Genomic DNA, 26,735 nt, shown 5'->3' with positions numbered 1-26,735 from the left:
AGATATCCCCACAAGAAAAATCGGAAGGTGTGAGGTCCGCGCTTCTTGGAGGCCATGGGATATCACTTCTGCGAGACATCAATTTGTTAGGAAACATTTCTTTTACCACCCGTAAACTCTCATTTGAGGTATGGCATGTTGCTCCATCTTGTTGCATCAAAGTCCTGCTGTTGTATCCATCAAATTCATATAACTGTGGTGTCAAAAACTCTTGCAACATCTTCACGTATTCCACTGAGTTTACAGTTACGTTATTTCCTTGATTATCTTCAAAGAAATATGGACCGATGCTGATATGGCAGCCCATACTGTCGTTTTAAGACGTTGTTTAAGACGAGGGTTTTCCGTGCTCCAATATTGACAATTGTGTTTATTTACGTGACCATTGATGTGAAAATGGGCCTCGTCCGTAAACAATACATTCTCAAGGCTAGAGAATCGCTCCAGTATAGTGTCAGCCAACAATTTACGTTGAATGTAATCGTTTGGTTTCATCTCCTGTACAATTTGAAGCTTATATGGGTGTAGTTTAAGGTCCAACTGCAAAATTCGGTGCAGACTAGTTCTTGGTATTGCCAGAGCCGCCGACCGCTTACGCGTAGATGATTCTGGATCGTCCCTTACAGAAATTTCAACCTCGCGAATGTTCTCTTCACTTCTTCTTAAACGTGGCCGCCCAGTTTGTTTGATATTATTCATCTCATTTGCTCGAACTGCTTGACCCAAGCTTTAATTAAATTAACACTTGGACACTCACTTACACGTTGTAATTCGTATTCAACTCTAAAGAGGCGTCGTATCGTGACTAAAATTGCATTAAGTGACACACAATTTACCGTCACCCGCGGGTCCGTAACTGTCATTGTTTTTGAGAAATCAAGTGTTGCTATTTGCAAAAATTTTTAGCCCACACTGTATATCACCACCAAGCAGCAATACTAAATATTGTTGTGTTCGGGTTTGAGAGGTGAGTGAGCCAGTGTAACTACAAGTAAAAGAGACATCTCAGTCTCCAAGGTTGGTGGCGCATTTTTAGTTCATTGTTAAAATTGCATATGGTGCCCATGTTTTGGTCAGAGGTGGAGGTCAGAGGACTTACCAACAGATGGCCAATTGCCCACTGCCAACTAATGCCATAAAAAGGCATATACTTATCTATAATTTTTACCCTTATATGAATACATTAAAGTAAAGATATACAAAAGCAACACTAATATACTAAGGAGATAATTATTTCTATGTATAGACGTCTCCTATGGGAATACCAACGTGCACTGTGTGTCGTGACATAAGGTTATTGTTTACGTAGAGAAATTAAATTACAATTCAACGGAAAAATTTTGCACTATTTTCATTTTTTCTTTAGGTAGAGTTTAGTTCCCACTCATCACACATAGTCTGCAACCAAACAGTATAGAATGACAGTTTACAATTTTGTGAACTAAGATGTAAGTAGACATTACATCTTAGTTCTCAAAATTGTAAACTGTCATTGTAAATTGGTGATGTAGACCCTGGGTAATGTTTCTTAATACACAATTGTCTATGGTCTTTAGTGAGCAATTGACATAAGTTGGTCCATTCGCCTGTCCACCTTTATTATTATAAATAAAAATAATCGTAATACTAACTGCCTAGAAATGTTGAATTGCTCGACTCAGGCTCTTGTAATTTTAAAAAGTTTGGAGCATATTCTACCACGCTACTAAAATAGGAGTTGGAATAAAAATGTGGCAGATACCAGACCTGGATTTGAGCCCACAATATTTGTTTAAGATTCATATCTTCTAATGGCTGGACAATTCCTTTTAGTCTTAAATTTTGCTGGACCCAAGGTAGGTATTTAGTTACAAACTGTTTTTTAAACTATAAACAAATAAATATATTTACAATCGGTTCAATATATTTGGCCCTATTAATTAACAAACATAAACTAATAGGTTTAATTATTTAGTATCAGATACAGTTGTTTGTAAACTTTAAGAAATTAATGTAAGCGAAAGATATCAATAAAATTATACTTCTAGACTCGATAGCGGAGCAATTTACAAACAAAACTATAAATTAAGACATAATAAAGCCCAAGGACGATTTGTTTTTGTTCGACGATAAAATTAAGAGATCAACTTGAGTCATTACTTAAGATTGTTATTTGTTTGTTTTAAATAAGTAACTATATAGCCTAAGCTTTGTAATCCTAAGATTGTTTTCGTATTATGTTGCATTTGTTTTTCTTTTTTATTAATATAAATTATGGACTTTGAAATTAGGTTGAAATTCGGTACTAAGTAGAAAACGACCGCTTAGTTTTTCAGATTTCTGGAATCAGGTACCTGATGATTCCAGGAATCTGACTTTAGCTTTGGCAATGGCTAAGTTAAAAGGGAAGGGGGTAGGATCACAATAGTCTTCGGAAAATCTCTTAAGAGTACAATAATTATCGTGCATATTATATTAAATCTATCTAGATTTAGTTGGTACTATATTTTGAATCTATGATATAAATGGAAACGATGATTGCCATATTACGCGTATTCTCTAGGGAGACTAGGCAAATAGTACATATTATTGTGCATAAGATGGCGTGCAAATATCAGTGCACTCTGTATTTACGCAACTGGAAGTAGTTAGGACGCCGGACATGAGGCAGTAAAAACTGTCAATTTTCAAATTTCCGGCTACTACTAAATTTCTCGATGGAAAATCCCACGATCGGGTTACCCGGAATTTGAACCAAGACCTAGAACTGCAACTAAATCAACGAGGCAGTCATATTAAAAAAATCATATTAATCTATTTTATTTTTATTATTAAAAAGTAATAAGTTATGGGTAATATCATAGAGATAAATAAAATAAATTTTTAACCGTAACAGTTAAATATGTAATGTGGCCGTAATCGACGTTGCTTACCGACGCCGACATACGGCGTGACTGCCTTACCGAGGGCGGGCGTCGGCTGCCGTCTCCGGCGACCGGCGTTTATCGCTGTTGCCACTGCCGATCGCTTTTCAGACCCGAACCTGAGGAGAGAATGGAAATTTTATAATACGGAAACAGTCCGCAAAATTAAGAAAGGAGGAAATATAAATAATACATCAACAAAAAAAAAAAATAATAATTGTGAAAATAAAATATACATAAAATGTGAATAAATAATATCATTCCATATTTTTTTTACTCTTGCTGATATTTTTCCTCCCTCACAAGCAAAAAAGAAATGAGTTCTGAGATAACAAACATAAAAAATACCAATAACAATGTTATAATGTCTGGGTACATCGTGGATGACGCATATAGTAGGGTAACGCTTTTAATAAGATATGTTGCGTGATGACGTATACAAGACACAATTTAACGAGTTCTTTGTCAAAATACTTCGCAGAAGCCTGCTTTACTATATTTTTTGATAAAATTAATATATAAATAACATTCTAACGATAACGGTAATAATATGCCTTCATCCTAACAAGGGATACAAGCCTCAGGCACCCGAATTTTTGGACCCCGGAAATGTACAATATTTTTAATAAAACTACAATATGTCCGTGACAGATATTTCATGGCACTATTTGGTTCCAAAAGTTTATCGGTTATTAAATCAAATCAAATAAAATCCTTTATTTAATATAGAAGTGTTACATTTACTGATTTAAACAGTACCGCCGTTTTGTAAAGAAAATACCCGACTTGAGAGGAACCGGCGAAAGAAACTCAGCGGGATTTTTTTTCAATTTGTGGTAGAATTTAAGATCAAGAAGATAATATATTCTTAATCAAATAGCATATGTGTTTTTAAAGGTATCTAAAAATTAATATATGAATGGCAAAGAATGGGGTTTGTCTAAATAAACTTCTGCAATACAGTTTTATTGACGTTAGAATTTCAAGATAATATCCACATTTAGAAAAAATATCTTTCTTTATTATCTATCTATCTTTAAGAAAGGAAGGTAACCTATACTTTAATCATTCAGTAGTTATTTATATTTACCTCATAACATCATCATCGTAAGTCTTTGCCTCTTCATCGTCTTGACGCTGACGGATCATCCTTGGGTAAATGTTATGGAGGTCCTGTTCAATGCGAGGTCTGTCCCAACGGTTTTGCGTACTCAGGCCTAACCATGGCTTCTCCAGTAGATTTAGGACGTCCAGGTTCTGAAGCCTGTAGTCTCTGCTCTGGGCTGCGGTGAGTGTTGCACCTGGATGATGATTTATAATATAAATATTGCATAAAGTATACGAACCTTAATATATTGAAAAAAAATTGGATTTAGTTAAGTTAGTTTTTTTATCAAAAAATGTATGTTTTATATAACTTGACCCCTCGCCATCCTTTTGAATGGATTAGTCATATGTTATTTGATCTTAATGAAAAAGTATTCATATATACGTCAGGGTTATTCAAGCCGATATATCATAATTAATTTGGTAAAAATCGCGTCATATTTTGCTCATAGTCTTAATTGCATACAAAATGCCATGAGGACATTTCAATGATTAATTTAAAAATTGTTTTAACACTATATGTGGTGAACAAGTGAATTTGTAGTATTTCGCAGTTCATAGAATTTAGCCCTTATGATTAGACAAATGTCTACCAACTGCAAGACCAAAAATCGAATGCGTTTAAAAGAAGTTGAACAGACTTTTATCAAATCGAAGCAAATTTTTTGTGTTGATTCAAGTCGCTTTCAAATATTTTTTTATCGAACATTGCCTTAACGTTGCGATAGCGAATACGTATTTCATTGATATTCGTTTTGGAAGGAATTACAATATTTTACATATTAAAAACGGGTTTTTTGTTGCCATTGTTGAATCAATTTTAATTGAACCGTCAGAAACAAATATTGGTCTATGCGAAACAGTTGCTCATTGGTCTGCTATAATGTGAATCTAGCTGTAGATTTGAATCAGTAAAAGACAGAAATCGATCTTAAAAATTCATGAATTGGTAGGTACTTAAAAATTAAAAAATAACACATTACAAATCTTTACATTATAAATGTTATATATTATATTATTAAGATTAATTACATAAAACAATAGGAAATAAAAGTATGAAATCGTTCATTAAAAGATAAAACTATCAGCATGAATAATGCTATTTACGACAGTTTTTTATCCTCAATAAAAACAATGGTTGTACTTCCAAGTGTCTGCGTTTTCTCACACGTGTCGCGTCGCCCAAGATTAATGATCAGTTGTAAATTTTCAATTTGTTGAAAGAGTTTGTTTTAGAATAACTATAGTCGGCAGCCTTTCGATCACTTTTCGAATAAGAGCTGCTGAACACGTTCAAGGGGATATTAGTACTCAGTATTGTATCATTCATATTGATATTGTATATCAGTTATTTGCCTAGTATGCTCTAAATTAAGTTAAATATAAAATTCAATGTGAAAATGAATCTAGGAAGTCGATTTTAACTTACTTCCAATTTTGTCGTATCGATTTGAAACTGTGCAATTATTTATTTAAAGACTTTGTATTTAGTTTGAAGCTGATGTGGTGATGAAGCGTGGAGGCGGGAGTGGATCAGTTGAACTCTTCAATGGCTGCTAGTACTGAAGCTACTCTAAACTATTAAATTTATTAGGTTCGACTCAGCGATGGGACTCAAATCACATCTTCGTTTATTAACCGACTTCAAAAAGGTATTTCTTTCGGTTGGTATATTTTTTATGTTTGTTACGTCAAAACTCCGTTTAAAAAAAAAATGCACCGATTTGTATTTTGTTTCCGTTTATTCCCGTTTATTTAAACTAGCGGGTCGCACGCGAAACTTCGCGTTTCTTTAAGAATTTCGAAATCTATGGCAGGTTTTGTTTAGATTTAAATTCACTGTATACTGACGACGTCTGTTCGCGCGTTTTATATTTCGTTTTTTTATACAGCTATAACGCCGCTCTCTACCCGGCCAGTAACTTAATTCCGCTTTTTAAAATATATATTTGCTAAATCGTAGCAATTTATTAATTGCAATTAAGAATCCTCTTCATTTATCTGCATATCTACGACTAGAGCTCTTCAAAATAAGAACATAAATGTGTCTGTTACGTGAACCTATCGTCACATAATCACTGGGACAAAAATCGGCTATTAGTATATAAGAAGATTTGATGAAATAATTTGAAGAAGTTTTATAAGTCATCTAGACACGCGGTAGCATGTCAGCCAAGTTCATTTTATTTATGAAATAATAGAGGCATTGTCGTATTTTAGACTCAATAGATGGAAACAGATAGTAAGATATATATGCTAACAATGAGTAACTTTCCTTGAAAAAATGAGATAATTTGCGTAGAAATTGATTTATCGATGTCGTTTTTCTAGAGCTATTTGTCACGGTCAAATTACAAGGGTTAAAGGCCCTTATCCGTGAAACTGATATTTTTTCGTCGGTTCACACATCTGTACCAATTATTTATTTTTTAACACAATACAGATATTGTAAAGCAACATATGGATATGTGATAACACTCTGAAGATATGTAATTTCTTATAATATTGACAGGACGTTTTTTCTTTCGTCCAGATTATAAAAGAATCATCTGTAGGGATTTCGATTACTTTTATTCAATGATCTATATAATAAAAGTAATAACGTAAACAATATCGTAAATATTTCAATTTTAATAAAATTGTATATAAGAGTAAGCAACAAGAATAAACCTTTGTGAGGATAGTACAGTTTATTGAACATTTTGTTATATTTTACGCAAAAATATTTCTCGGAGTAAAATTGCTTTCAGAGTCATTCAACTGTTGACGTTGAAACGTAATAATTTCCCAGAATATCGCTTGATCTATAATAATAGACTTAATATATAGAAGGCAATGTGAGCTGCTCTCTTATCTGAATAGTTTAAATATTACAAAAGGGAGCAATAAATTACGTTTCATTTAAATACTAAATACTGCCCGCGTATTCGCTCGCGTGTGAAGATGTCAGGTTTTAGGTATAGCCTATTTTATAAGTAGGAAAAAAGATTAAAAAAAAACAATTTAATATTTTAGCTACATTGTGCACTACTAGGAGTTAATTACTAATATATGTTTATTATAATGCAACACTATTACATTAACTACTTATTTCCACTTTAATTTTACTTCCGAAATTCCGATAACAGTTTCATCGACGTTCACCACGCCATTTTTTCGCAAATCCACAGTGGATATCGCGTCAATTTGCTGTCAAATGATGTTTGTTTGGCTTTTTCTCTTATGGTTGAAATAGAGTATACATTATTTTTCTTATTCATTGACATTATGCTAGAAACCTGCACGCTAATGCCAAAAGTAATAATATAAAAAAGTTCAACTCATTTCAAATGAATTATGTCTCATTCGATACAAACAATAAGCTATACAATACACGAGTATATGATTATGCTAAATATAAAATAATGACAATATTTCGAATTGAAAGTTTTCGACGTGTTGTGTTTTAAAAATATAAGAGTTCTACAAAATTATTTAAAAATAAATTTATTTAAACATCGAAGTATAACATTATCATTTTTTTTTCATACCGTAAGTCAAAGAAACCAAGATACATCCCAAGATAAGTTTCATAAAGAATCATTCCAGGAACTTAGCAAACGTACATACCTTTGAAACTTTTTAATGAATGGAAAAAGGTCACTGATATTTAAGAGCTATAAATCTATTCATTAATAAAACTATTCGTAAAAGCGTTATCGTTTATTTGATGAAAGTGTTACATAATATCAAATTTGTTTTAATCTGTTGCAATTTGTGGGCTATAACCAATTCAGTACTTTTGAATCGTCAATATATCTCCTGTTATAATATATGAGTAGACGGTTTGTATAATGCATAATTAAATTTACTACTAAACTAATACATAGTGTTTGGAATAATTTAATTCTCTAACACATAATTCAATTGGAATAGGCTGGTAATAATAATAATAGGTATAGTGACTAAACAAGATGAAGAACTCAATAGTGATATTTATGCATATAAAAAATATACTAGAATAATATGTATATACAGTGCGTTACGGACACGGTTTTAATATATAATGTTATAATAGATGTATGTCTGCGCTTTGCAGTTTCACCCACTCTACAATCAGACAATTGACGTGACAAGCGTGAATATATATATATATATGTATATAAGATTTTAAATTAACATGGTTATTTTTATTACTATAAATATTTGAAACGGGATATTTACCATGTTTTTTTATTTTAATATAATGTCTTGTTGTTAACGAGAACAAGACATTCGTAGATATAGATAGATATATACATAGTAGATATATATATACATATTTATATCTAAACTTGTATTTAAATGTAAGATTGCCAAAGTTTCGTGTTTTACATTATCTAACTGTAAACTATATAGAGTTAAAGTAAAGCATAAAACTAAATTCATACTAACTCAATTCAACTATTTTATAATTTAATTTATGCAGTATCGCTTGTAATAACATGACTTGATCTTTCATAATATGATTTTGAAACAAAAATAAATAAAAGTAGTCCCTCAATAATATTAGATTGGTGAAATAAAAAGAGAATGATTGACATCAATTTGAAATATATTGATATATTAGTAAATGCTTTTAAATCTGACATGACATGACATTACACATTCTTATATAATAAAATTCAATACACATCATCACTTCATATATTCATATATTTAATTCGTTTGTAGGTGTGTTGTCGCTGAATTGCAAACTAATGACTGGACCGATTTTGGTGATTGTTTATGTGTGTGCGTAAATGTTTCCCTGGATGGTTTAGATTGGACCTGCGAGTTGGCGCTGAGATCTTGAAATACGTCTTTCTACAAATTAAGTAAACGGGATATCAATTCCTATTAGGAGATTAATTTGTGAAAATTTAATTATAGGATTGGTTTGAATGCGTCACTGAACTTCCCACACTATCAAGATGTACAAGAAAATTAATATTGTCTTCACGTAAGTTTACGCGATGCATTTTCTCCTAGTTACTTACTTATTATAGTGAATAAATATTGAGATGAAGATGACGCGGAAATCGTCACGTCAATAAAAAGCGTTAAAGCCCCCTCCAGACGACCTTTCTGTTTCCCCTTCTATTACATACTGTTTTATATAAAATTATTTGAAACATTTTTTGTTATTGTTTTAATAACAAAATATGATTAAATTCAATTACTCTGAAACGTTATTTTTTATATTATAGCACGACCTGGGTGTCCCACGACACCTGACTATTTTTAATACCGAACTTAAGTATGTCTTCTTGTTCTTCGTTAATGGACACACACATGCACATCTATCATAAAAGTACAGAACGACTTTTAAAATATAGATGAACAAATATGGAACTCTTAAAAAATGTCTATTTCGCAAGACACAAACATATTATATATTTCCTATTATTACGTGTTCTTTTAATATTTTAATGGTCTCTTGACATGTTTAATTTACACCAGGAACTAAGACGAGGCTGAACTAATGGAAGGTGAGCCCTGGGAACCAAATGATGGCTAGACGTATCTAGCGATATTATTATAACGATATAAAATCACTGATTGGACACGAAGAGAATAAAGAGTCATCTATATTTATATAAACAGTATGTATACTTTCGTGTAGGCCCCGTTTTTTTCTTAATGCAACGCTACACTGGGCACTTTATCCCACGGTATTATCCAGTATGCCATGATATTATCGATTACTTTATTAAATATAATCACAAATGGACTCACTTATCTGATAAATAAATATTGTTCCAAGTTACTAGTAAAAGTTCCCTTCTCGTTCCAGAACTCCATACTGCTATTATATTCATATTCGAATGACTGTGAATAACAATAAAACAAATATCTTTGCGATATCATTCCGACGATATTTTCCTTATGATGTGTAATATTTGCAACTATTGTTCTAGAATTAATTGGAAGTAATAAAGACATTATAGATAACAACACGCTTATGTGTGTGTGTGCGTCTGTATTTGTGTCAATTGTATTACGAATTGATCAATTGGGCACCAAACGGAATAGCCGTTATTTGGATATGCTGAATAATTGATTCTTAGAACTTTTGTTTTCTCTGATTGTAAGAAGCCTCTAATGACCTTATGAGAAATATAAGCTATACGCCAATCTTGCGATCTACGGATCGTGACTACTGCACAAGATTTTCTCTCTGGCGAAGGGATCGTGGAATTATATGTTGATGGTGTGGATCTGATCATTTCAAGGCTTTAGTTTAAGGCCTCGTCATCTTTTTTCAGTAATCAGTATATTTTGGTTATTGTCGTACCCGCCCGTATATTCATATATCCGTGACAATACCAAAAGTTAACGCTAAGTCTCAGGCAGCGGTAAATTACTTGACAAGATACGGCCACCTTACTGATGATTATAACCGAAGTGACCGAAAATATTAAAAAACATCGAAACATTTCCCAACAAAACCACGCATCTAAATGTGACTATAAATGCATAATTATAATTAGAAAAAAAAAATAACTACAAGAATTATACAATTCAGCATTCAGCTTTAATTATGTGCACTTATTATTGTTGTGTAATTCATTGTTAGGTTCACAATATTTTAACTTAAATCGTACTCTAAAATAGAGGTTGTTTGCTTCTAGTCAAAGCGTAGATATAATAAGCAAACAAATAAATAGATATTGGACAACATCACATACATTACTCTGATCCCAATGTAAGTAGCTAAAGCACTTGTGTTATGGAAAATAAGAAGTAACGACGGTACCACAAAAATCCAGACCCAAGACAACATAGAAAACTAATGAACTTTTTCTACCTCGACTCGGGGTTCGAACCCGGGACCTCGGAGTGGCGTACCCATGAAAACCGATGTACACACTAATTGACCACGGAGGTCGTCATCACTTAAATATACACGAAAAGGTTAGGGCAATTACTGAGGAATAGATCTTTGTTCTGTCTTCCCTTAGTTAAAGGTGAAGGTTGTTTACATTACTAAATAAGTCTTTGATACTTAATCCCAAAAAGTTATATTTTGTTTATCTGGGTTACGGAGTATCCTTCATTAAAATGAAGAGAGCCTAACCGAAGCCATTGTTAATGTTTAATAATGATTGTGTTTAAATACTTTGCTTAATGTAAGAAGTAATTATAAACAACTATATAGTTCTATTCATTATATTGTCTGATTAGGATAAACAATAATCAAATTTCGACGACCGATTAAGATGATCTCTGATCACAAGGGCTTGCTGGTTGCGCAACTATATTTTTCACTATCGAAAGAATCGCTAGAAATTTATTTGTAGTAATATGATAATGATAAGTGAAAACTAATTATATATCTTTACATAGTATAAAACAAAGTCGCTTTTTCTGTCCCTATGTCCCTTTGTATGCTTAAATCTTTAAAACTACGCAACAGATTTTGATGATGATTTTTTAATAGATAGAGTGATTCGTTAGGAAGGTTTTTGTATATAATATCTAGACAATATAGTTAAGTAACACTGATAATTTTAAAAGTTTCTAATGTGATGTCGTAAAAAGACACATTTTTGCGCTTATATTGCAAACGCTGGCTGAATACTATGAGATAGATCAAAATAATGGACTACAGAATTGTACACCTCAAAAATGTCTACAAAAAAGTCCGCGATGGTATGTGTCTATCTGTTAGTGATAACCCACAATAACATTTTTTTGTCATTTATTTTTTACCACAAATACTGGCTAATTTTCGAAGCGATTTTAACCTGTACAGCATTAATCCTTATCCAATGAAATACCTTAAATACATTGTGATTGAATATTGATCTATATGGCCTTTTACAGCATATGATTTAAATGAATATTTTCGAAGATATTACAGATTTAAAAATTGCGGAACGTAGCGTTTGCGGTGGCACCGGCCGGCCGGGGCGGCGGGAGCGTGCTATAGACGCGTCGGAGGCTGCGGTTCTCCCTGTAGCACTTTGAATTTAGCAGCGATCGGACGCGGTTATTATCGGAGCTGTCTAGCGATTGAAATAACAATCCATACTTCCATACTAATATTATAAATGCGAAAGCAACTCTGTCTGTCTGTCTGTCTCGCTTTCAGGCCAAAACTACTGAACCAATTTAAATGAAATTTGGTACACAAATAGTCTAGAGCTTGAAAAAGGACATAGGGTTGAAAAGGGGGATGAAAGGTTGTAAGTTGTTGAAAGTATTGTCATGTTTAGAATTTTTAGAACTAGAAGCATAAAACTTATATTTTAGGCTGTACACTTATAAACTAACATATCATGACACCCACTCAGGAGGGAGTTTTGGATATTCTACCCCTAAATGGGTGAAATAGGGGTTGAACGTTTTTATGGAATTTTTTAAGTTACAAACATGAAACTTTATTTTTGGATACTGATTAAAAAGGAGTAGATACTTATTTAAGTGTTTCTGCATATTCTACCCCTACGGGAGTGATATAAGGGTTTAAAGTTTGTATAGAAGTCCGTCATGTTTAAGATAGAAACATGAAACTTTATTTTTGGGATACTGATTAAAAATGATTATATACGTATTTAAGTGTTTCTAGATAAACTACCTCTAAGGGGTTTAATAGGGGTAGGACATTTTTTATATAGGTTAGTCTGGAAATCCGTCATTTTTTAAGTTAGAAGCATGAAACTCTATTTATGGGCTACTGATTAAAAATGAGTAGATACGTGTTTAAGCGTTTCTTGATATTCTACCTCTGAGGGGGTGCTTTAAGGGATGAAAGTTTTTATGGAAGTCCGTAATTTTTTAAATTAAAAACAAACCAAAACCTTTTTTTTGGGATACTGATTAAAAATGAGTAGATTCGTATTTAAGCGTTTCTGGATATTCTACCCTAAGGGCTGAAATACACACCAATGTGGTATACAAAGAGGTATTACATTAACGTAACATTTTAAGTTAATTTGTAAATATATTCATATTCTACGCGGGCAAAGCCGCAGGTAACATCTAGTTTTGTATAAAACAATTTTCGATTTCAATAAAATATTCCGACGATCCAGTATTTGAAACTACAAATCAATTATTAATTCATTATATGTATCACCGCTTTAAGTCTCAAGCTAACTTTATCAATTTTTTTATTTAAAAAATTTAGTAAATAACTCAAAATTCGCATGTCTAAATGCGAATGTCTGTTTTCTTGGACTAGTCAGCAAGTTGCGCTTTACTGTTTTTCCATGAATTTTCATTCCAATTTTCGTTCACACCAAACGTCACTGTCACTGAATCCCGGTGGCCTATTGTAATAATACGGTCACTAATTGGCTACTTAGCAGAACTTCTCGTCAGTCATTCGCTCAGTTTACGCTTGGTGTAAATTAAAAATGCAGCTTATCCCTACGTTTAACAGTAAGATTGAAAATGAACCTGCTTACAGTCGACGTCTGACTTTCAATTAGACGTGAACACTCGCTTATATATAAATTAAGCAAATAAAACGATCCTCGGCTTCACGACTTGGAACTAGCCTATGATTTATGTATTTGAAATTTTGCATCAGTGTTTTGTTATGATTAGTTTTTGTATAGTGAACGAACCATAATCATTATTGAAAATTTGAGGAAAACATGTATAAATTAGAATCTTTCTATTTTTTTATCTTATATAAAGTTAAAGTTTTCAATAGTTGCCAACAACAAAAAAAAGGAAGATCGGGTACAAACAGAATAAAAAAAGGAAAGCCCGAGGGTGTAATGTCAGAATATGATAATATGCGACATTGACTATAAATGTTCAAAAAATTTATAGGATGCACGAATCAAAATGGCGTTATCGCTCGATCGTCAACATTTCACGAGTGACATACGAAATGATTTCTTACAAAATCACACTGCTGAATTTTTTTATCTGTACCTATTTATATATTGATGAAAAGTTCTCATACCGTGTTAACGATTTAATTAAGGCAGCAAAGATCGTAATTTTTGCGCCTCGTTTTTTATGAAGGCAACCTTTATAAATAAACACAAGTCTGATGAAATTAAACAAGGGATTGAGGCCAAATGATATTTAGGTAATACAGAAATAGACTATCAAGAAGATTTTGTTTGGTTTCTGTTAAGGAAAAGTAAGAAAACGTTATTTGAAATGATAAAAGAAACCAGAGTCCATATACATTTCAGATAATAAAATACATTTCAGATTTTTATAAATACGACTACACAAGTAAAAAAAATATTATTAACATTTATATGTTTGCTATGTACTTATTAATAAACCTTAAAATTTGAGTATTTAAGTTTCTGTTTATAGTGATTGTTTTCTGTTTTATTATATTTTTTAATTCGTAACTGTTTTTAATATTATTTTGTTTAGAGTGCATGATGTGGTCTTATTCCAAGGTGTGCTATCAAACATAAACTCACTAATTGTATAGTAACCTTTCGCACACAAGCGTTCCTTAACAATTTTTTTAAATTTGGCAACAGAAGCATTTTGAACGCTTTCTGGGATCCTGTTGTAGACGCGTATACATTGTCCCACAAAAGAGTTACTGACTCTATGCAGTCGAGTAACAGGAGTAACAAGATTGTGTTTGTTCCTTGTACCAATGTTATGAGAATCACATTTTCTCATAAAAACATTAATATTTTTCCGTACATAAAAAACCTTATAGAATATATATTGAGAAGCAACAGTTAATTTTTTAATTTCTTTAAATTTATACCTTAGTGATTCCTTGGCTCCTAGGTTATAGATTGCGCGAATAGCCCTCTTCTGCAGCACAAATATAGTATGGATAACAGCTGCGTTACCCCCAAAGCATAATACCGTAGGACATTATACTGTGAAAGTAACTGAAATAAACTAGGCGAGCCGTATCAACATCGGTAAATAATCTAATTTTTTTGACCGCAAATGCCGCAGAATTCAGTCTACCCGCCAATCAGTTTATATGGGGGAGCCACTGTAACTTGGCATCAAGAGTAAGGCCAATAAATTCAGTTGTTTCACCTGGATCCATCGATTCCCCAGTGATAAGTACATCGGGTTTTATATTTTGCACGTTTGGTGTGCTAAATTTTACAATTTTAGTTTTTTTATTATTCAGCCTAAGATTATTTACGCTAAACCAGTGTACTATATCAGACATACTGTACCTGTTTCATATTAATTTTAAAAACCAAAGAGGTATCATCAATACAAACAACAAACAAACAATACTATATTTGTATTATATAATAGAATATATGTTTGTTCCCAACAAGAAAGGGCAAGTCATTTATGTATATGAAGAATAGAAAAGGTCCAAGAATTGATCCTTATGGGACCCCCATACCAACTGAGACCCCAGGAGACCTTGTTCCTTTAACGTCAACCCTCTGAATTCTATTGTTAAGATAAGAAGTCAGAAGGTCGAGTGCACATTCTCTAATTCCATAGTGATATAGTTTCCTGACCAGAGTTTCATGTTGAACACAATCAAAGGCTTTGGATAAGTCGCAGAAAATCCCTAAGGCATCCAGCGACCTCTCCCAGGCTTCATAGATATTTCTTATAAGTTAGATACCTGCGTCGGTAGTCGAGCGACCCCTCGTAAATCCAAATTGTTTTCTATGAAGCAGATTGTATCTATTGAAATATGCTAATAATTGATTTAGAATATTTTTTTCAAATATTTTGCTGAGGGTTGGTAGTATTGAGATTGGCCTATAATTGTTAGGATCTGAAGAGCTACCAGATTTAAATATTGGAATGACTTTACTATGTTTCATCAGGTCAGGAAATACACCACGTTGAACACTATCATTGAATATTATTGCAAGATAAGGTGCAATCATCTGATTTTCAATCAATTGATTTTCCATAACACAAGTGCTTTAGCTACTTACATTGGGATCAGAGTAATGTATGTGATGTTGTCGAATCACATCAATAATTGAATTAATCACCTTTACAGAAATTCCCCATAGATCAGCAGTTTTCTTAATGTCTAATGACTTAAATGTACAAATTATGTCATTGGTGTTTACAGGGGTAAAATTAAATTTTGATTTGCATTCTCGTACATTTTTTTTCATCAATGATTCGGCAACTGCTGGAGAAGAAATAAGTAACTTAGTAATAGAAACTGGTATGTCAGCAAAAAATTGTTCAAAAACTGAAGCAACTTCCCGTTCACTATTTATGACTTTATTATTATAATTTAAGTTCAATTCGGAGCTGCGACTGCCACCTCTACCAGTTTCACAATTAATAATTTTCCAAGTCATTTTAATTTTGTCATGTGCATTCTTAATTCTATTTTTTATAGTTAAAGACTTCGCCAAAAAGAACACTTTTCTAAATAATTTTGAATAGTTACTTACATTGTTGGCAAAAGTGGCACTGTGATTGTACGTCCTTTCATTATAAAGCTCATACATTCGTTGCCCACTTTTATGAATTCCAATAGTAGCCCAATCATTGAATTTTAAAAAGGTTTTTGTATTAACTATTTTAGAAGTGAATATTGCATTAAACTTGTTTTTAATTAATTTAAATAGATTATTTTACAAAACATTGGGATTATCACTAATTGGCCATAATATTACTTCTTAACTTTTCAATACGACTTGTGGTCAAAGGAACAAACATTATTTTTTTGCGAATTGCTTATTTTTTTAACATGGAAATTAAATAAAGCTTGTTGTCCACAATGATCTGAATTTAGTTTTTTAATAATAATTTTATTTTGTGGAATATGGGTTGCAAATATGTTATCTATGCAAGTTGCTGTGGAATCTGTTATTCTAGTTGGTTCTAAGAACAGATTAACCAGATTATATGAACTTAACAATGATCTGAATCTAATACTTGTGGTTGTATTATGCAGTAAATTTATATTAAAATCTCCACAAACAATAATTTCTTTATTAGATTCAGATAATTTCGATAAAACATTTTCCAATACATTTTCAAACAATTCATATAATCCACTATACTAGGGGCCCTGTATACGCATACAACAATGACACGCTCAAGCTCTGCACAGGCTATTTCTATAGTTTGCTCAATAGAAAGGCTCACAATATCTTTACGTTCTTTAAATTTAAAATTTTTACTCATAAGTATTAAAGAGCCACCGCGTATAGCTTTATTCCACTAAAGTTAAACATGACCTGATAATTCAGAAGCCAATGTTCAGTTAAACACATAATATCAATATCATTACAGGTCAAAAATAATTCAATTTCTAAGTCCTTCCCTAACATTCCTTGAATATTTTGTTCAAAATAAGAAAAAGAAATAAATTTATATACTAACTAAATTTAATTAAAGATTTATATTTCAATTCAATGTATTATTTAAAAATTATTTTTATTTTATTTATAATTTTAAACGATTTTACATGGTCATTCTTACACTTTGATTACTTTCAAACATTATAATTAAACCTTATTAACATAGAACGTTATGAGATTTATTAAATCTACCATTTACCACTGGCTAGAATATATTTGACATTATTCCAACCATTATGAGCCGGGCTTAAAATATGTAATTTTGCATTAAATTAATAACATCTTTAACGGTATTACAGTTATTGTAAGACACGTCGATGAAGACTAAGATTATAGGATTATTGTGAAAATGGTTTTATACGGATTACTATTTGTTTTGATTATTGCTAAGAAAATATATATTAAGTATATCTGAGTTCTAGAAATGTTAAATGTAGGTAAATATTTATATTGTTTTTTTATAATGTATTTATTGAGATATTAGATTAAAAACGACATTTTACATTAAATCGTAGTATTTAGTACCAAATTATGCCGAATATTTATTATGACTAGTGTAGTCGGCTGTCTATCTATCGAATCCCGCTTCGGCTTTTTTGCACATATATTTTAATCCGATATAATTAACGCGACACTATTGTATCTTTATAGTATTGTGTACATAACTTCGGGCGCGTGTCAATGCAACTCTACAAATTTTCACCTTTATCAAATAAATGCAGCGCGAATGCATAGAATACGAACGAAATCAAGTTTAACTCGACTAAATTAATTTTATATAATCTATATATATATATATAAAAGCGAAATACCACTCACTGATTAATCACGAAATCTCAGCAACTATAACATCTACAAACTTGAAATTTGGCAGGTAGGTTCCTTATTATCTGTAGACATTCGCTAAGATTAAGACGGTTTTTATGAAACTCCATCCCTAAGGGGTAAAACGGGGCATGGAATTTTCTGTTTTATATATTTCGTGCGAGTAAAGCCGTAGATTCGGCTAGTAATATATAAATAACAATCAAGACAAAAGTATTTTCAATGAAGAAGATGAAACTCATTATAAAAATAATGTTTGTCGTAGTCATCTTGTCATTTATCTTTTATGGATAAATCGAAGAAACAATTTTATGTTTAAAAAAATAACGGAAACTTTATCTTACTTCAAAATTAAGTAAAGTATTAATATCAAGTTAAATAATACGTAACTAAGGCAATGGATGTCCTTTAAAATATGCAATTCGAACGATGTATGGTTGAACACGTGTACAAATTATAGTATTCTAACAAGGAACAAAATCAGATCCTACCAAAGAAGGATGGAAAGAAGCATTGCAAATGTGAGAAAAATACAAAAAGTTCCACACAATATCATACGGGAAAAGACTAAAGTTACAGATGCACTTAGTTTCTCTCCGAAGCTAAAGTGGCGCTGGGCAGGCCATGTAGCTAGGATGAGCGATGACCGTTGGACTTCTAGACTGACCTTATGGCGGGACCCTGCCGGTATTAGAAAGAGAGGAAGACCACTAACTCGTTGGGATAACGATATTATTAAAATAGCTGGTAAAAACTGGAAGACGATTGCCAAAGATCGATAAAAATGGAAAAGTCCGGACGAGGCCTCCACCCTCACATAAGATATTGCATGCTTGCATGATAAATTATTGGAACATTTTAATCTTATATTTTTAAATTTTATATTATATAATTTATCAATCAAATTAACATAACTAGATTATTAATGCACATTATTATCTATTATTATAATTTTAATGTAAATCATAATTAACAGTAATTCATGCGAGAAATAAAAGGCTAATTATTTATTAATATTTATCATACATTCTTACAACGCCATTGTCAATGGGCGGTGGTGACCAATTACCATCAGGTGGCCCATTTGCTCGTCCGCCTACCGATATCATAAAAAAAAAGTTTCACTGCAAAGCTAAAATGGAATACAATGCGGTATTGACATTTGTTTAGATTAAAATTCAGTTCAATAGACTTAATAAAACTATTGTTTTATTGCGTTCAAGGATTCGCCAACACTATTCAAATGTTAAAATTTATTTTGCCGCTGAGGAAATCCAATTACTGACACATAGTGTGCGGATTTGTTCGGCGTATGAAATTTCAATGCATTTTAGACAAACGAAAATTTGTTTATGGAGTTTTTCAGTTTTGCCATCCTGAATTTGACCGATCAGTTGTGCAAATATTGTACACGTGCGTGCAAACAAAGTTGCAATTTATTCCTCACTTTATATTCTGATTGACGATTGGAAGCGCTGTTTTTCCAATGGATAACGTATTAATGATATGGAGGCAATTTATGAATAAAAAAAACAATTTTTTTATTGTTTTTTTTAATTACACCACATTAATTAAATATCATTATGGAACTTTTTTTTGTTTAAAGTTTATATCATGCTTGGCTTTGAAATGTAAAGTGACTGTCAGTAAATAACAAAACAACATTACAACATTAACTGCCTGTAAATTTCCCACTGCTGGGCTCCTCTCCTTTTGAGGAGGTTTGGAGTATATTCCACCACGCTGCTCCATTGCGGGTTGGTGGATACACATGTGGCAGAATTTCGTTGAAATTAGACACATCCAGGTTTCCTCACGATGTTTTCCTTCACGACCGAGCACGAGATGAATTATAAACACAAATTAAGCACATGAAAATTCAGTGGTGCTTGCCTGAGTTTGAACCCGCAATCATCGGTTAAGATGCACGCGTTCTAACCACTGAGTCAGTAAATAAGACTATAAGAAATGTTTAACATTCCCTACATCGCCAATGTGCCAACGTTGGGATCTAAGATGTTATGTCCCTTGTGCTTCTAGTTACGCTAGCCTTCAAACCGGAACACAATAATACTCAGTTTGCTATTTGGCGGTAGAATTTGACATGGGTGTAAACCGCATTGAAGCTTCGAGTCCAAACTCCTTGCGAGAAGGGGCCTTAGTCCACTACTGGAATATTTTGAAGATGATGATTTATATATTATTATCTTGGTAAATAAGAGTAAATAGAGGACAGCTCTCTCGATAAAGTATACTTTCTGAAGCGATATGTGCCTCTATATACATATATGACATATACTGAGATTTTTTCAATTAAAGATCGGCAATTTAGTCGATTCAAATAGCTAGCAAACAGTTTGCGTTGCAATGAATCTCTAGTGTTGTAAACAATTGACTAGCGCACTACTTATGGTACTTTGCTTGTAAAATACTTTAAAAACTTCACATAAATATAAACAACAACTGTACCAAGTATTACGTTAAACAGATAAGATATTAAACACGATCTTTTTTTTCTATGGTTCACATAGAAAAAAAGGTCCAAGATCCGAATTCGTTTATATTTATTAAGAAATTGTTTAACTTTCATCGAAGCAATTAAATTCTTAAAATAATTAAAATTATTATTAAAAAAAAAATAGCAATTGGTTTTATTTTCATGTAAAACCCATAGTATGTCGGAAAAAACGAAAGTCTTAATTGGAATTTCTCACTTTTAACATAAAAGTAATTTTATTAAAACAGCAAAAGGGTTTTGAAAGTGAAGAATAAAATGACTAAATTCGTCTTTTAATTTATTATAAAATAACATTTCAATCTATATAACCTCGTTCTTTAATACGTCACTGAAGAAATTTGTTGGTATCGTCCAAGAACAAATTTTCTTGCCGTTGTATCTCAATGTTTTGTATAAAAACTTTCGATAGAAAAGGTGTAAAATAATTCTAATAATGATAGCCCGCGAGAACATAACAGAACCATGTCAACTTAACCAAATATATATAAAAACATGTTTATGTTTCTTATATATTATCTCTTATATATTGTCTTGGTATAAAATGAGCCTGCAACTCCGCGCAATTGCACCCGTATTAAGCGTTGCTGCTCCTTAAATATAGTCTACCACATATGTACTGATATAATAAATGCGGAATTCACTTAATTAGGTATAAACACTTGAATCCAATGGAAGGACATATGTAACTTTTTTATACCTAAAATCTACGACCTCCCCAAACACGCGAGCGAAACCGCGGGCGTAAATTATTTACGTGCTACCAATCTACCGTAAAAATATTTTTTCAAAACCGACTGACTGATTGATACTGAATCGACGCATTAAAACAAACTATTATAAACTATTCACAAGATTTATGTATTTAATAAAAATAATTAACCAAAATGGCTTTATTATTTAATAGCTTATAGGAAAAACCAGCCAAGTGACGTTTTAAATTTTTGCTATTGAAAGAATATCGGGCGGAATCGTTACGCTTTCACGCCAGCCCCAGGGCACTATATTCAATTATTTACCAGATTTTAATTCTCGCGGTGTTTGGGTAAATTTTTGACACGGTATTATAGATTTTTCACGGATCAAATGCGAAAATAATTAACAATAATAGCAGCTTAATAACAGTTTCAAATAAAATGAAATGCGGATTAGCTTTTTGTCATTTCGTCGAAAACAATAAACGGCTAAATATCTACACTTGTATTACGAAAAAAAATGTTTCATGGCCTTCGGCGCCATGCAGATTTATGAGTACGTGACTTCCCGAGAATTTAATAGTTCTCCGGGAATAAACTAAACAATAGCAGATTATAATTTTGCTCACTAACGATCTTTAATATTTAGGTTAGTAAGTAAGGTTCATAAGGTTTTTTATTTTAAAAAATATGTGCAAAAAGACTATAATGAAGGAGCAACGAAGGCATCAGGCCCAAAACTTCTCGAAAGGGAAGGAAGCCTTAATCAACAGAGAGGCACTTACAGGTTGTTAATTCAGTTTACTTTTTATTTTTGTCTCTTTTATCAGAAATTAATTGTTATGAACGAAAACAAAAATACAAAATACATTTCATAATGAAATGTTTCTGAGCTATTGCAATTTGTCGATTTCATTATGAATACAAAAGTCGGTCTCCTTGTAAAATAATGTATTTAACGTCATGAAGTTTGCAATTTTCATTATAAATGTATTATAACCAAATGTAACACAAAGTTATTGCGTCATGTCTATCCTTTCGTTATTGAAGCTTAGGCGTTTAAATTATAATGTTACAATAATATTACATAGCTTTAGTGTCAACTTTTATTTGCGAAAACTGCTTAAATTATATCTGCTTTTTCCTTTCGTAAATCTGTATATCGTATTACAAAAATCAAGCGATAATACCTTTCAATATTTTTTAATTTAAACCCAGGTTGTAAGTTATAAAAGATAGATAACACAGTGTTTGAGGGGTTAAATGTGCAGTAAATGTTATTTTAGAAGAAATTGAGTTATTAGACTAACTACAGGCATGATCGATATATCTTAGCTATAATATAATACGCTTCACGGTTTTACCCACGTTAATGTTCCTGTTTCGCGCCCGTGGGCCGTTGCCAATAGCGATAATCTTCTTCAAGGATTGGGCTATTAAATGCATAAATAAAGACGGTTAGTTCTAGAGACTAGCGCGTTCAAACAAACAAACTCTTTAGCTTTTTTTATATATTCTGTACCAATTGCCAATAGCAATCTAGAGATTATAATCAAGAGAAAGAAAGTTCTGGCAATCAGATATTATATTATTGTACGAATCCTTATAAAACAAATGAAATATGCCATTTTTGTAAATGTTGTCGTTGTTTAAGATTAAAAAATTGATTTAATACCGAACATATATATATATATAAATGGATCGCTTTTATAAGATCAAAAATCAAAATATACTTCATTCAAGTAGGCTTTTACAAGCACTTTTGAATCGTCATTTAACAAACTATTTATAGTAAAGCTACCACCCGTTCGGAATGTAGATTCTACCAAGAAGAACCGGCAAGAAACTCAGGTCTCTCATAAATTAATAATACAACATATAGTTGTAATTACTATTACCCAGTAAGTATTATTAGGTACCCCAGTATATGAGAGCTTTAACCGAGGATTACGGGTTCAGATCCAGTCAAGCACTACTGAATATTCATATGTTTAATTTGTGTTTATAATTTAACAGTCGGTGATGAAATTTGTATTTGTTGTATGGAATTTTTCAACTTGTGAACCCAACAATCCGCATTGGAGCAGTGTCGGGGAATAAACTAAGATTCTCCTTAACATTTATAATGCACTTATATATTACCAGCTACCCGCCCTCGCTTCACAGGGGTACCAATACATATCCAATATAATAATAACGGTACATAAAAAACAAAATCTTTGTATTTCCGGCTAGGAAAGTTGAATTTCTCGGCTTTTTCTTCTATAATGCATGTGTATACATATAAAATTTCCACTTAAATCGATTTTATTGGTGACCGCGTAAAAATCCGTTGCAATTTGTTTTATACTGTTATGCAGATATTATTTTTCATTTGAAGTTTATCTTAATTTTACTTATTTTTATTGAAAGGAGTTCTATTTCGCATTGATCTTAACAGTGGAAGAGGACTTTGCTCAACAGAAGGGTTACTGGTAGTTATTTATACAAACAGTATATGTTTATTTTGTCAAAAAATCACTGCGGTCCAGGCGGCGGTTGCAGGCGAAAATAAGCAAGATTATAGAAGATAAAGCAAGATTATCAAAGTGAATTCCTCGCTAAAACAACGTCGAGTTTTTTAAGTTTCTACGACTCTAATAAATTGAAAAACAACTTTGTTAAATTTTTTATCTCAAATATTTGAAGCATCTACGGTAAAAAAAAAACAAAATAAAATAAAATCAGAAATCTTTATGTGACATACTTGTAAATTTTGAAAAAAAACACATCTTTTATTTAGAAACTAATTAATTAATAAATACGATTATATATAGGTCGGCAAACTTCACTATAATTTCATTTATATTAATATACAAATAGATAATAAATATATATATATATATAATACGTACCCTGACTAATTTATAAATTATATATTTCATTAATTTATAAACTTGAATAAGTACAAGATTAAACGAATGTCATACAAGCGTAGAGTATTTGTCAAATTTTATTAAAATCTATAAATTTAATAATATATAATATACGCAACTAATTTTCTATCAACCCGTCCCGACTTCGCACGGTTGCAATATATTAATATCGAAAATAATATCCTATAGGACTCAGGAATAATGTAGATTTCTACTAGTGATTTCATTTTTATCTAAATACAAACAGATTTTACCTCTTTAAAATATTATCATAGATTTTTCCAACAAGGAAAAAATAGTTACCGAATTTCTTGTTGGTTATCATCGGAATATAAAATATTATTTAAAGTTACTATACTTTGAATTAAATCTTGTAAAATAGCTCTTCAAAAGTATTTATACTTTAATAAAGTATATGTCATATTTTTAATTTTTAATCTATAAAGGGAAGCACTAAGATAATTTAAAATTAAAAAAAAATACTATAAACTATCCTAGTATATTATGAACATATTTTAATTAATTAATAAAGATATCATTCTCAGAACTAAAACCGACTTCGTTATATTCGGATGCAATCGGAAGAATAATGATAAAACAAAAGATTCTTTAGTAAACATGTTTTTTATGATAACAATTGATAAGAGATCGTTACCCGAATTATGAAACAGTACACAAAATAAATATGTGTATTAGTTAAGTGGATCAGTTAATTTGTTTTTGTGACAAAATTAACGTAAACTACTTTTTATTATTTGAATAGGACATTCATTTTAAAAGTCAAATAAAGATACACTTCACATAGATTAAAAATACTTATGATCGTGTTTTTTTTTATTTAACTAAATAGATTGTATAAATCGTATTTTTTAGGAATTCTTTGCCAAAGTTGAATTTCAGTATTTATACATATTTTGTATGTAACTTTATTTAACACAGATAATTGTTATATTCGAATCACACTAATATTTTTTGTTAGTTTTAGAAAATTCAAGAAATTTATTGTGTTGAAATTTAGGCAGATACAGCATAAATATTTTATTTAGATATTGTATTACTATTTAAAAAAAATAAAAACTCCTTTCTAAATATGTAGAAAAATAAGGAACACATAATACAAAACTCTTCACGAAATTGAAACGTAAAAAGTATATATTAAAAAGTTGTCAACTAACCGGCTAGTGCGATCGCGATCAGGGCGGCTGCGGTCGGTCTCATCGTGTCGTCGAGTGCCGCACGGAGCCTCCGAGTCCGCCTTATAGCAAGGGTGCGCCGCCCTACGCCTCCGTAGTACGTAAACGCGCACTACAAATGCAAATGTTGCTATATACATATGTTTATTAAACTTTTTCGAATATTACAATTAATTTTAAATACGTAGAATTATATTATTTGTTTTTTCCACTAAAAATATAAAGTAATTGGGTTCGATGTACATATTTGCTTCGGTAACCTACACTTTCTTTTTTAATATTTTTATTGGCCGTTTATCCCAATACCTTAGTACAGCTTTTTTTTTAATTTCGAATAATCCACGCGTCTCAATCAATACCTTACGTGTAAAATTATATTTTAAGGAGGAAAATATATATGTTTAGTGTATCGAATACAGTATACTTCCTTAATAAACAAATGTATTTGTTTAAGAAATTAAGAGTTATCTCTTTACACAGTTTATGAAGACATACGTGAGTCATGGGAAATACATGTTTGTTTTAAAATCGTGTAAACTCATTACATTGTAATCTGGTTTATTGTTCTTAATTTTTATTTAAAAACTGTTTTTAAATTATAATTAAATTCCGGCTTCGTGTAGAATAACGGTATACACAAAACGCTTGTATCATAGTATATTTTCATTAATATTAATATCATGATATTCTATTATACTGGTCCGTTCTGTTGGACACTTAATTGGTCGATATAATTTTTTCCTACATCTATAACAATCATCTTCATATTTTAGCCAATTTAAACAAAACCTTTAATTATGATCTCGATCTTTTTCGTGAATCACTCCGTTCATTGGTGAAAACTGTATCAGAATCCGTTCGGTAGTTTATTTTATCGCATACAGACGAACTGGGCGGGAGGATCTTGTTTATATGTATTGACTAGCTATCGGTCCCGGCTTCGTGCAGGTTAAGTTAGAAGTTAATTTTGTTTTAAATAATGAAAAAATAATATTGTAGGTATAATAATGTATTTAATTATAATGAAAATAGTTATACTCTGAATCTGCTTATTATAAATATCTATAGTTGCCATTTATAAAAAAAAACGAAAAACACGGGTAAATATTTAGAATTATAAAAACGGATATGAAATTATTCATTGTATTTATTGTAAAAGAAAAAAAAGCGAAATGGAGCTATTAAAGAAAATGTACTGTGAACATTAAATAATATTGAAATTTTCGTATTAATCATTTACTACAGTAGAATAGGCTATACTTTCTAAAAATAATTATTTAACTTTTCTAAAATAAATCTCAATCAAAAAAGTATGTATAC

The 26,735-nt window shown here is 31.3% G+C and overlaps 1 protein-coding gene across 1 annotated transcript in view; it reads right to left on the bottom strand.

Annotated features, from left to right (window-relative positions):
• Window positions 1-26,175, bottom strand: part of LOC113402104 (uncharacterized) — a 37,538-nt gene extending 11,363 nt beyond the window's left edge. The window contains exons 1-4 of the mRNA XM_026642223.2: window positions 26,113-26,175; window positions 25,398-25,527; window positions 3,994-4,204; window positions 2,913-3,022 (exon numbers count right to left, since the gene is read on the bottom strand). Coding sequence (XP_026498008.2) covers window positions 2,913-3,022; window positions 3,994-4,204; window positions 25,398-25,527; window positions 26,113-26,175 — 514 coding nt within the window. The remainder of the gene's footprint in view (window positions 1-2,912; window positions 3,023-3,993; window positions 4,205-25,397; window positions 25,528-26,112) is intronic.
• Between the last annotated feature and the right edge of the window lie 560 nt (window positions 26,176-26,735).

Source organism: Vanessa tameamea, chromosome 15 (assembly GCF_037043105.1).
Source record: "Vanessa tameamea isolate UH-Manoa-2023 chromosome 15, ilVanTame1 primary haplotype, whole genome shotgun sequence".
Classification (NCBI taxonomy): domain Eukaryota; kingdom Metazoa; phylum Arthropoda; class Insecta; order Lepidoptera; family Nymphalidae; genus Vanessa; species Vanessa tameamea.
This window is presented reverse-complemented; position numbering and strand designations above follow the sequence as displayed.